Source organism: Pezoporus occidentalis, unplaced genomic scaffold, assembly GCF_034315485.1.
Source record: "Pezoporus occidentalis ecotype Australia unplaced genomic scaffold, CSIRO_AGI_Poc_V1 ctg41, whole genome shotgun sequence".
NCBI lineage: Eukaryota > Metazoa > Chordata > Aves > Psittaciformes > Psittacidae > Pezoporus > Pezoporus occidentalis.
The window spans coordinates 3076669-3089475 of record NW_026915736.1 but is presented as its reverse complement, the minus strand read 5'-3'; the positions used below and the strand labels follow the sequence as shown (position 1 = coordinate 3089475).

Genomic DNA, 12807 nt, shown 5'->3' with positions numbered 1-12807 from the left:
TGTGAATTGCAGGGTTCGTCAATATCTCTCTCTCGGTCCAACAGTCGGGAGCACCTGGGAAATGGCAGTGAATCTGATAACTGGAGAGACCATAATGGTCTTGGACCCGCAGCTCATAATGAATTTGTCTCTTCAATTGGCAGCCCCAAGCGAAAACAAAATAAATCAGGTTAATTTCTTAACATCTTATTAAAAAAAAATCATATTGATATCAATGAATATCTAGTTGAATGTTTCTTGGCATCGCTAGGGATTCAAATTTCCAACTACTATGAAGTAAACTAGTTTTACAAATTGAAAAGTGAAAGCATATGCAGGATTATATAACATGATATACAAATAATGGTCCAAAGGAAAACTTTTAAGGAAGTCCTTTAAATGTTAAGACATGCTTGCTGAAAGCTATTTGCTGTCTTGGAAAGGGATTTTCAAAGCTTACTGAAAACAGACCTATATAAAAGCTTATTTCTAGACTATCATTGTTCTGTTACCAATACAACAGGTAGGTCTTTACTGGGCTATTTGCTGCTCCCTGGTGAAGTCGTAATCTGTGCTGACACTGAATTTTAAAGCATAATTCTCTTTATGGTGATAAAAAAAGACTATCCATATGTTTGGCATGGCCTAGCACATTATTTTAAACACTGGTTTGTGTGGTCATAGGCTATAAATTTTGTAATTACTTTTTAAATAATTGAAACTTAAATTTTTACTTCAGTTGACTTTTTTGAATATTTTTTTTTTTTTAAAAAAGCCTAAATATATACCTTTCTGAAAGAGAGAAATGGAGGTAGAGAATACTGGACTATACTGAGTGCACTATGGGGAAATAATTACTATGGATGTTTTTCCTTTTTTATTATTTTTCTTACAAATGTGAATTAAACCTAAAGGTGAGATTAGCTGCAAAGTACACAGATAGTATAAAGTGGACATCCAAAGAAAAGATAGCTTCAATTAGAGAAAATATTCATAGTTAGTATACTTGCTTTTTAAAATCAGGAATAATAACATATTAGTTCAGCTATGAATGGCTGCATACCATATTCTGCATACCTCAGAACAAAAGAGATAAAATGTTTATTTGAAATCGATCCATTGGGGCTTCCAGATTAATTGGACAAAAATAGAAGCTCTAGGTTAATCAAAATAAATAAGGATTAAAAATGTATTTACATATGCATTAGAAGAAAATTAGAAAAGTGAATACATTTGCTGTAGGGGAAGGAGTTCTATAGCAGCTGTAGCTTTCCCAGAGTATGAAATGCATGGAGGAGGGACAAAAGAAATAGCCATGAGTTTCTCATACAAATGTATTTACCTTAATGTATAGGTGCCAGGGTACTAAAATGTAAGTCTTCATTGCCACAGTTGCATAATAATGTTGAATGTCTTTGTTTTAAAATACAGCTTCCTGAGTGCACCAGTAAGAAGTAGTTCTTAATATTCAGTTTTCAATACATGACCTTGTATTGTCTGCCCTGAATTTCTGTTTGGGCTTTTTTGTTATTATCTTAATGTGATAGCAGAAAAAGTGAAACAATGCTGTTTAAAGTCTAAAAAGTCATTTTAGTTATTGCTTCATTTCTCAAACTTAATGTTCACATTTTCAACATTGAATGGCTAACTGTATTTTAAAACTTTTTCCAAAATGGAACTAAGGTTGATAGAAATTCTCCAAACTCTGTAAATCTTATCCCAAATGCTTGTATCCAGTTTCTGCCCAGAAAATAAGAAATGTAGCATAACCACTTGGGAAAAAGTGGTGGTTTTCACATCTTGTTAGTGCTTGATAGTGAAGGCCATAGCCGAAGTCTCTGGGGCAATCTTAATTTTACTCACCTGGGAAAGTATCCTCTGCCTCCTGCAAGCCTCTTATGTATCCACTGTTGTTCTTTCTTGTGTCTGTAATGACAGAGGGAGCACTCACAGCAGCCCCATTTGCACAAATGCCTGATACACTCCCTGGCAGCTATCCTTTTGTTACAGCATGAGGAAAAATAATTAAGAACTATGTGTTTGTGTACTATCAGTATGTACACACCTAGGAAAGGGATTGCACTGCTAAATCAGGTTTCTTGGGGTTTTTGAGGAAACTTTTTTTTTTGAAGATGTACCTTTTAGACATGCAATTTAAGTTTATATGGTGATCCTATTTCTAGTTTTAGTCTTTTATAAAACTATTGCATTTATTATTTTTGTCTGTATTATACTAAAATGCTAGCCAAATGATGTAGCTGCTATGTAGCTCCTTTACCAGGAATTGCTCCGGCATGGTTTTCTCTTCATCCAGACCAAAAAGGTCTGGTTGCATTTGTGTGCAGTGGTGTTTTCCAAAATATTCACCAGAAAAGAGGAGAGGCCTTAACAAGAGGAAAAGCAACAGCATCTCTTGCAGTTCTTTCCCCTATATGGGTTCCTGACTTGTATCCGTGTGACATTTTAATAATGTGATTTTATTGCTTAAAAGACTTACCTGATTATCTTTTCATAGAAAACAAAAACTTTGCCTTATGCTGTTTGTTCTCTCAGACCACTGAGAGGCTTTTTTTCTGAATAATAAACATTTAAATGTTTTGTCCATTTAAAGATCTAACTGAATACAGTATTGATATGACAGAAAATTGTGCACTTCTGTGATGTGTCTTAAATTGCACTTCTTCTCTTTCAGCTGAACACTATCTCAGTAGCAGTAATTACATGGACTGCATTTCCTCGCTGACAGGAAGCAATGGCTGTAACCTGAACAGTTTGTTCAAGGGATCTGATCTGCCTGAGCTGTTCAGCAAACTTGGCTTGGGCAAATACACAGATGTATTCCAACAGCAAGAGGTTAGTGTTCATTCAAAAGACACCTTTGTGTTTGTAGTATATTTTCCAGCAGTATTCTCTTGACCAAAGACACTAAGAAGTCTCCTTTGTGACAGCATTCTCATGAGCTGTTCTTTCAAAGCTGTATCATACATCTTTCAATTTCCAGACAGACAGCCTGGACATGAGTACTATAAACTTTCCCTGTGTGCCAGTTGACTGACTTTGACTTCCACAGTTGGCTTCCGCTCCCAACTGAGAGATATGGTCAGTCACCTGTGTGATTTCCTCCTCTGCACCAACTAATTTCAATTTAGTCAAAGTGATAGTATTTCATATCCGCAGAATACAATATAGCTAGAGTCAACTTGGTTATCTGCAGATAATTTATGCCAGTGACAAATTCAATTGTGTCACAAAAGTACAGCAAGCCCAGCCACAAGACTTGCAGGCTTAGATGTAGAGTCCCTGATCTTGTTCTGAAAGCACTGTTGTATGTAGGAAGTGTATGTGTCACACTGCTAGAATGGGGTCTACTAAGGAGCAAAACAGAGGTCTGTGTGGGTTGTGTCCATATCTCATGTTGTACAGGGGGAGGACCATAGTTAGATTTGGCATATTCCCGTGTTCTGGACCTGTATGTCTGCTTTTTGCACCTTTATCAGCAGTGGGGTGTGCACCAGTTTCTGGTCTCATATTTTCACCTGTGTTTTTTCCTAACAGACCACACAAAGTTGTTTTTTGTACGGATTAACATGTCATTGAGAGCCATGAACATGTTCATGAAGTGCAAACTCCAAGAGGATCTTCTATTTGTATTGCTTGAGCTGCTTTGGTGTGTCAGTATTTAGCTTCAGATTTGCTTCCATGAGACAAAAAGTCTGCACACCAGGGCACATTCAAGTGTGTACTAAGCTATTTTAGGGATAGACATGAAGCAAGCTTGTACCTTCTCATGCACACTAAGTCACTTATGTATATGCTCTTACAGAATTGTCCTGAGTCCACTCAAGTGTATTGCTGCTGTCTCAGCCTGGGGGCAGTTTCCTGCTAGCGTTTCCTGTCTCTAATCATGCTGCTTAAGTGCTGTGGGGTCAATCTTCAATCTGAACAAATCCAGCTGTGTCTCAATTCTGTGTATGAATCATCAGGTTTATCTTCTTTCACCCTTGCATTTTCCATAATACCCATATTGTCCAATCATTAATCCTTTCCTGTCATCTTAGCCACTGTTGTAAAAAGGCGAGATGTCAGTTGATTTCTAACACATGATGGCTTTTGTTTGATAGGTGTTTTTTTGTTTTGGTTTTTCTTACCACAAGAGTTGCTGATTACATGTGAGATGAGTCAAGTAGTTTGGCCAGAGTGAATTTTCTATTATGTTTCTGAATTGGTTTTTTGTTTTGTTTTGTTTTGTTTTTTTTTTGCAAAAACTCGTAACATACATGGTTGGCATGCACTTTGGAACACTTGGTGCTGTAACTCAACTGTGTCACCAGTAGTTGAGCAGTCATCCTCTCTGCTAACCTACTATAGTCTCAAGCACCTACCATATCTACAGGCACACATACCTGGCTATTCCCAGGTACGTTGTAGCAATTGTTGTGAACACTTGAAATCTCAAGTCACAGCGAAAAAACATTAATTGATCTTCAGTGCTTTTCTTAAACTGCTCACTTTTTAGTTTCTTTTTATCTGCCAGAAGTGTGGAGTCGCAAATTGAGTAACTACGTGAAGAAGCCACTAGAAAGCAACGACTGCAGTATACATGCAAAGAAAAAGTTGGCAAAGAAACTGTAAAATGCAGTAGGAAAAAACCTGAAAGTATTCTGAACCACATTTATGGCTTACTACTTTTGAGGAGAGACTTGTTTTGCATAATTTTCGTATTTCTTTTTACTCTAGATTGATCTGCAGACATTCCTTACTCTTACTGACCAAGATTTGAAAGAGTTGGGAATTACCACTTTTGGTGCCAGAAGAAAAATGCTGCTTGCAATCTCTGGTAAATAACACATTCATTGGTTTTAAGTATTGCTTGTATTCTTTTCACCTGAGTTGTGTGTTTATCGTTGGCAAAGGATCTTGGAAAGACTGAAAAATAAGAGTCTAGTGCACAGAGGTCATTTTGGCTTGACCCTCATCAGAAGGTGCTTAAAACCACATTACATAGAGCTTTCACATTACCAATAATAAAATTTCAGTAAGAATTGTAAGATTTCAGTAATATTTCAGTTGCATAGTCCTATGTCCCCTTCTAAAGTTAGACCTTGGTAGAAAGTTTGTTTCACAGCAGATTGTGAACTTTGTTTTATGTCCCAAAACTATAGGTTGCAGAAGCTCTGGGATTACAGGCTCTGCAGAGTCTCGGTGGCACTGGATATCACTCAGGGCTGGCATTTTTAAGCTTTATTGATTACCAGAGTAATCATCTTACTGGGAAAAACAGCCTGATTGGGTGGGGTCTTTGGTTTTGGTTTTAGGGTTTTTGGGGGTTGATTTTTTTTTTTTGCTTGGTTTTGTAAATTTAAGCAATGCATAACTAGACTTTTTTCCCAGTTATAATAGATAGGATGAGATTCATATTATGTAGAAGTGCTCTGTCATCATTGTATAGGCAACGAATCTGTAGCAGAGGAAGAATTTTCCGGATACTTCATTGTAACACTAGATCACTTTTCTCCCAGTTGCGTCTCCTACTGATGCTGTTAGTGAAGATTTTTAATAAGTTTAAAATAGTGGCATAAAGAGCTTAAAATACAAAGTATGTAGTTCAATAGCAATCATGAAAATTATGTAATCTTTCAATGATTTCTGTTTATCATGGAGCTTGTTTACAAGAATAGAAAAGTGGGGAAAGGGAAAAACATTTTGGATGAACGATTGCTAATACAAGCTTAGGGTGCATGTGTGCGTGAGAGGTGAGCATCTGTTTTTTTTTCTAGCAGTCCTTATTAAAACATTTTTCTAGTGTTGTTAAAATAAAGAATTGTGCTTTGTGAAATAAACAAGATGCTAAAAAGCTTTTCTGTCACCTCAGTTTACATCACATGGTTGTGCTGCAGCCATATGGTCTGTGTGCCTCTTCAGGAGGATTGCAGCCTTTGAATACTATAACAGAACCTTTTTAAAGTGTTTTAGTCAGATCAATTTGATCTAAAGCAATGCTGCAAAATATTATCTACTCCACACTGTATCAGTGCCAAATGAGAATTGCACCAAATAGAGGTGCATCCCAAGCAGCTTAAGCTGGCACTCTTGCTATGCTGTTGAACTTATTAAATTGAACGAGGACTTCAGAAATCTTCAGTTCCTACTGTTCTGCCTGAAATATCTTGTTTAAACAGAAAGTTTGGTTTTGGCTTAGATCAAAATATTAAAATTCATTTCTGATGAGAGCTTTTTGTGTGTGTGTGACCTTTATAGAACTGAATAAAAACCGAAGAAAGCTCTTTGACCCATCAAATATACGTGCCTCATTCCTGGAAGGTGGAGCTAGTGGAAGACTACCGCGTCAGTATCATTCGGACATTGCTAGTGTCAGCGGTCGCTGGTAGCAGTTAAATTGTGGCTCAGAAAGTCAGCTGTAAAGATGGGCATGGCAATCCTGTGGACAGCCTTCACTGCACACCACCTCTGCACTTTGGGAGTTTGGGTGTCAAGGACCAAAGCATTTTGTCTGCACAGTTCTGTGCCAAAAGAACAGAGAAAACACATTTTGTCTGTTGTCTTTCAAACACCAAATGTGGGTTACTTGTTACTCATGTAGATTGGACAGAATTTGCAATAATAATAATATAGGGTTCTTTGTTTAGTATTTTATTACCTATAACTATAATGTATGCACTGAATTTTTACCTTGTTGAATGAAGGAAAAATGAAGAGCTGGGATGCCAGAGAGCATAGATTTTGGTTTTATCAAGATGGATTTTTCTGGTACTGCTTAAAATAATTATTGAGGTCTTTCTGCACTTTACATGTTCTGATTTCTTGTCCTGTGGAAATCTACTTCTTTCATTTCCATATCAATTTTTATATTGGCACTAATCGAATTTTTTTCAGGTGTTCCTACATTAAGTCACATCTCACTATAATGGTACTAGAAACTGGTTCTTCTCCAGATTTTTCCCTTCTGTCTGTCTCCCAGTAGTTACCTGAAGAGATTGTTCCAAAATCAAACCACTTGGTAGTGGACCAGTCCTATTATGCTGTTATGAAGCAGTGTAATGCTGCTTGCAATAATACTCACTGTAAGAGATGCAATGAAAGACCAAAATGGACTTTGCAATATTAACCCTTTGTAGTCATCATATTTAACTGCTACCTGTTATGCTAAAAACTGTTTTTAATGGTTGTCTCAAAGAAAAGGGCTATTTTTAGTACCCTGCCACTAAAGGACGCTTATTTATATCAGACTTTTATTTTTAGATTCTATACATCTACAGTACATAACAGATTAAACTGATCTACTGCAGATTTATGGTAGAGAATGAAAGGCATTCATCAAACTAGAGCTTTGGGCTGTCAGTTTGATTAAATGGACAACTAATCTAATTTGACAAGACAGCACTGTTGCCATTTAATAAATGACAGATATTACTTACATGACTATGCATGCAGCAATTAAGTGACCTACATAAAATAGGTGCAATAGCATCTGTTTTGTTCAATCTAGATTTGTAATTATCAGCTGCAGAAGTGTTTGAAACCCTAGAGATGAACTATTTCTGAAACAAGTTATGTTCAACAGAAAGAGTCCGTATTATAAGTGGCTAGAGCTAAGTATTGCATTCTTATACTGTGAAAGTCCAAATAATTTGGCAATATTTTCTGTCTTTACAAATGTCTTGTTATGAATTTATGAAGGATTCTGATATAATGAAGGGATTCATAAAGTGCCTCTTTCTGCAATGCAATATGAAGTTTCCAAGCATTAATTTGTTGAAAAGCATTCCCATGAGAAATATTGTGAATTACCTCTACTGTAATGTATTATTTATGTTCAGTGTACAAGCCTTTTGAGATGGACATAAACCACTGTCAAGTGCTCTTAACAGAAGGCATTAGAGTAACAATTACAGTAGTTGGGTTTTATGCAAAAATGGTGTGAAAACTAATTTTGACACTTTCCATGGATTATTCTTTCTTGTAAGGTGAAAATACAAAATGATGTCTAGAGAAATTTGCACACAGAAAGGGAATTTAAAGGAACTATTACTTGAGGGCATAGATGATCAAGCAATAATATAAAGTCTTGTTGTGATTAGCAAAAAATAACTGCTCAGTACTCATTTCAGCCATATCTACTTAATGGTGTATAACTGGGTGACTTTCCCTGTAGATCAAGTAGCAGTTAGCTTCCTGTGGTTTTAAAGTTGTCCTACAGATCTGAATGGATAAAGCTGCATCTTCTATGCACACAGTTGTTCACAGCAAAGTTACTCTGCTCAAATGCCAAAAGTCGGTATCCACATATCTCTGAAATATTTGTGTGTATGTGTGTTACACGGGTAAGAGCAACTTCATGGAAATCCTTGTGGAAGCCACAACTTCTAATTCTAAAACTACTTACACTTGTGCTTATTCCTAAGCATGTAGGTAGTTCCATGCAGATGGCCTACTTATGTGCTTACAGATAAGCTGTCATTTAAATGTTTGCATTTGCAAGACCAGTGTTTGCAAATTGAATTATATTCAGTCATGTTATTTTTATAAAATATTTTTAATAATTTCATAATAATGAAATAAATATTCAGCAACACTTTGTACAGAATTTTCTGCAACCCCTTCTTGCTTATTTTGCCTAAAGTTAAAAGCATCAAAACCCCTTTACACTCTTAGATTTATTTTTTTGTTTTTAGTCTTTTATAAGTACATACTATGTATCCAGACAGTACTATACTCGGAAACTGATTTTATTACAGTATTAAGTTGATGTGGTCTTTTGCTGAGCAGTGCTTATATCATCTATACCAACGTGAAGAATTTCCCATTAACAACATTATTTCTCAATAGGGCTTCACACAAGAGAAGAGCACACTGGAAAAATAAAATTTCTCACTTATTCTGATTCCACAAAGGGAATATGACAGTACAGTGTACCTTAGTGTTATATTATGCACAAATATTTGACTTGCTACATAAAAATGTTAGTTTTAAATCTGTGCCTTAATAGTGACCAGTTATCTGTAAATATAGAGCAGATACAGATTGTATTTTTGTGGGTTGTGTCCTTTTTAGGGATTTTTTTTTAATAAAAGATGAAATTAAAACATTAAAAATGGGAATTTTCAAAACTAATCGATGTTGCATAAAATAAATTTATATAACTCCCTTGTATTCTGATTGGTCAATGAAATACTTTTTATATAGACCCAGTTCCAGGGATGCTTGCTTTGTTAATAAAATATAAAAAGCAGTATTTGACATAATTGCAACATGTTTCTTTCACGTGCTAAAGCTCTGTGTGTTTTACTGTTCTTCATATATCACATACAGTGTGTTTGGCTTTTAAATAAGAATGCTTTTTTGAGATACATCTGAAAAATTAGCATGAAAGGAGCTAAAGTATCCCAGGTCCAATTCATAGCAGGTTTTAATGGCTTGGCTTACATGAGTTTTATTCTTTCTTTGGTCTTCCCATTTTCATTACTATATGTTTTGTTCTAGTTAGCAGGACAGTTATGTTTTCTGTCATAATTGTCATTATACTATCACTGCCAGTGTGGAAGTGAGAAAGGAACACCAATAGGAATTCTTTATTTGGGGTGCTGGCCATGTGACCAGTCAGAATTTAGTGGGAGGCAAGGCTTTCACACTGAGGTAATATGTACATAATGTTACATTAGTCCTCTCTGTTTCCTTGACTTGCAGTGGTACAAGTTTAATATTACTTACTACCTCCTTCAATGAATTCGGGCATTTCTTTATTCCATGTGTCTTTGTTAACTATGTTATACACACAGGCCTCCACTCTAAATTACAGTATTCCTGGCTTACTGACCTTTTAAAAACTTGTGAGTTATTTTTCTGAATACCTACTGAGAAGTGCAGATGCAGAAACAAGTCTGGGAAGGGATCAACAAACTCTTCTGTTGAGGACAATTGAAGGCTCTGGTACCGAGTACCAACTTACAAGGCGTTGGCATAATATAAGTGGAAAATGCACAGGCAGGTAGACTTGCAAACTGTGTAATGTTTCTGGTGGCTGAGCAATAGTGAATTAGAGAGGTCTGAAAAAAAAGACACTTTCCCTTGTGGACTGTTTTGAGAATACTGCTTCCACCTCGTGTCTTCAGTCAGCAGAGTGATAAAGATGGTGTGGAAAAGAGGAGCAATGGTGATGGAGTGTCAGAGATAAATAGCCACTCTCCTTGTGGTGCCAGTAGCGTTCTGAGCAGCTGGCATGGCACAGCATGAACAGGCTTGCTCTCTGGGCAAAGAGGTTTCACCATCCAGGTACTCATCACCTCTCTCTGCTACCAGTCAGAAGAGCAAAACTGGTGATTTCCAGTCTAAAGAGGAAGATGTCTATGAAGAAGTGTTGTCAATACCCAAAACAGATGGATTCTTCCAGCTGTGTAAAGGTTAAAAGTGTGACATCTGTCCTTACTGTTTGACCCCACTCCAAACAAATGCTTGGTGGAGGAGACTTTTTTTTCCAAACCTCTGGAAACCATGGTTACAAAAGGTATATGAGTACCCTTGCTGGCTGGTCAGGAAAGGTGTGGTACTCAAGGATGTTCAGAAATATGTGCTTGTACTGTGAAGTAAGCTAAGAAGTATTTGATTCCCGACAAGTCTGGACATTGCTGGAGTTACCTTTTAATCTTGAAGAACCAGCTTGCTTTGTGTCACAGACACGTCTGAGTAAAAGAGAAGTTTGGCTTTTGTTTGGAGCTGCTGCATTTGGAGGACTTGAGAAGATAGAAAAAAACAAATTAACTAGAACATTTTGCAATATGGATCACTGGCGTTTTGCAGCTTTTTTGAAAGTGGAGATCTGTAGGGACATGCAGGCAGCTAGGGAGAATGTTTACAGAATGCTTCAAGTGGTTAAAAGACAAATGAGCTCTTATTTTGAGTCAGGGTAGTTGTGAGCAAGGAATATATTGTAACCTGAAAAGCATAAAATTCCTTTGATTTGCATTGTATTAAAAATATTTGGGTTTTATCTTTCTGAGGGGCTTTTTATAGGGTAACCAGTTTTAGTATGTTACATGATATCATGAATCAATGAAACAAATTTTATAAATCAAAATAAAGCTGTAGAACAGTCATTTTTGCCATATTTGAATCTTGACACTGCTGTTAAGAAGAGCTGATGGTTAATTAAGAGGATTTATTCCCGTCACTTTGAATAAAGCACACTGAGGGACATATGTATTAAGGAACACACTCGAATGTTAACTTACTGTGATAAGGTTTAACAGCAAATGAATGATAAAGAAAAGCATAAACAACTCATAACTTCACATCAAAAAGCAAGTTTTCAATCTCAAAGGAAAAAAAAGTCAAATTCTCAAGTTGGTTGGTTGGTTTGTTTTGTTTTTTAAATAGTCCAGAAAACTTTTTCTGAAATTCTTGGAGTTACATAGATGTATATTGACAATGTATCATTTTGTTACTCCTAGTATTCTTTAGAATATCTTCAGCTGTAATTATGAGAAGTATTCTATGAAGTTCTTCTGGCATGGAATTGAATCAGAGTAAATATGAATTATGTTGGGAAATGAGGATAGTTATGAAGATACAGAACCTTGCGCACTAGTCGAAGCATCATCTAGTGTCAAGTTTCTCCACTGTTCTAAGGAGTAAGATTTGGGCCATATTTGCTCTACTGAGAAATGCAGAATGATTCCAGATGTTTGACGAAAATATGAAGATGAATATGTTGTGATGGGAATTAACTAGTTTGTGCCAAAACTGTGTTGCAACTTCATAGTAACTAACAGATGGAAAAAGCAAAACATAATATGAGAAAAAGAACCAATTATATAATGAAATAAAAATTTGTCACTTCTATAACAATGAATGATGAATATTTTAAGAAATAATGTTGCCACTAATAACCCTAGGACCATGAATTGATGTGAATGTTCTTACACTCTTTTGCTGTGATAAAAATCAGTTTGTCATCTGTGAAAGAAGATTTGAAGAAGCCTGAAATGCACATGGCACTAAGTTTTATGGTTCCCGCAATTAAAAACACCCATGGAAAATGCAATCTCATACTGTATATATCAACTATGTAGAAGAGAAGTGGAAAAGATGTAAGATTTGGGGATTAAGGATAACATAAGAGATCTTCAGTAGACAGTAAATCTTGCTGTAAGGTCCATGTGAATGTACTAATAGAAAAGGAGAATGGAACCCATGAATTAATCCATTTTAAAGAAAAAAAAAATGTATCTTTTAAAAGATAATAACAAAATACTCTACCCTCTTCCTCTAGCAGAAGTCTTTCCACCATGCAGCAGAATCTCAAGAGTAAACCTCTACTTTCATGCCAAAGCATGAAAGTGTGAAGATACTACTGCATGGTACCAGAAAAATCCTTACTCTGAAATAGCATGAGTGCAGCACTGGATGCTTAGCAATGTCAATTCACTAATAAAAATACTGGTTCTTTTAGTACAGTAACATATTTTTGATGTAATCCAGTATCGAGATATCAGTACAAAGATAACACGGTGAGGAGAAATTGCTACATGTTTGATTTTTGTTTGGAAACTGGATGGGAGACAACTAGCTAACTAATCCCTACTGGCCAAGAGAGATTTTTGTGCAGTTGTATTAAAATTGCTGTCCCAGCAGTGTTTCTCCTTGCACTGAGTGGGGACAATAGCCAGCAAGTTGGAATGCTGAATGCATCTGTCATGTAGGAAGGCTCCTCCTGAGCATGCCTCCAGCAGTGGTTTATCTTCCATCTTCACCAAAAGTGGTTGCAGATGCTCCACAGTTGACTCAGTGCTTTCCTTCCATTATACTTTTGGA

At 36.2% G+C, this 12807-nt stretch overlaps 1 protein-coding gene across 2 annotated transcripts in view; it reads left to right on the top strand.

Moving 5' to 3' along the window:
- Positions 1–9150, top strand: part of BICC1 (BicC family RNA binding protein 1) — a 115204-nt gene extending 106054 nt beyond the window's left edge. For both annotated transcript variants that reach the window (XM_062634040.1, XM_062634041.1), the window contains 4 exons: positions 13–169; positions 2672–2832; positions 4717–4816; positions 6238–9150. In XM_062634040.1, the coding sequence (XP_062490024.1) occupies positions 13–169; positions 2672–2832; positions 4717–4816; positions 6238–6368 (549 nt within the window). In that variant the 3' untranslated portion in view covers positions 6369–9150. The remainder of the gene's footprint in view (positions 1–12; positions 170–2671; positions 2833–4716; positions 4817–6237) is intronic.
- The last annotated feature ends 3657 nt before the right edge of the window (positions 9151–12807 follow it).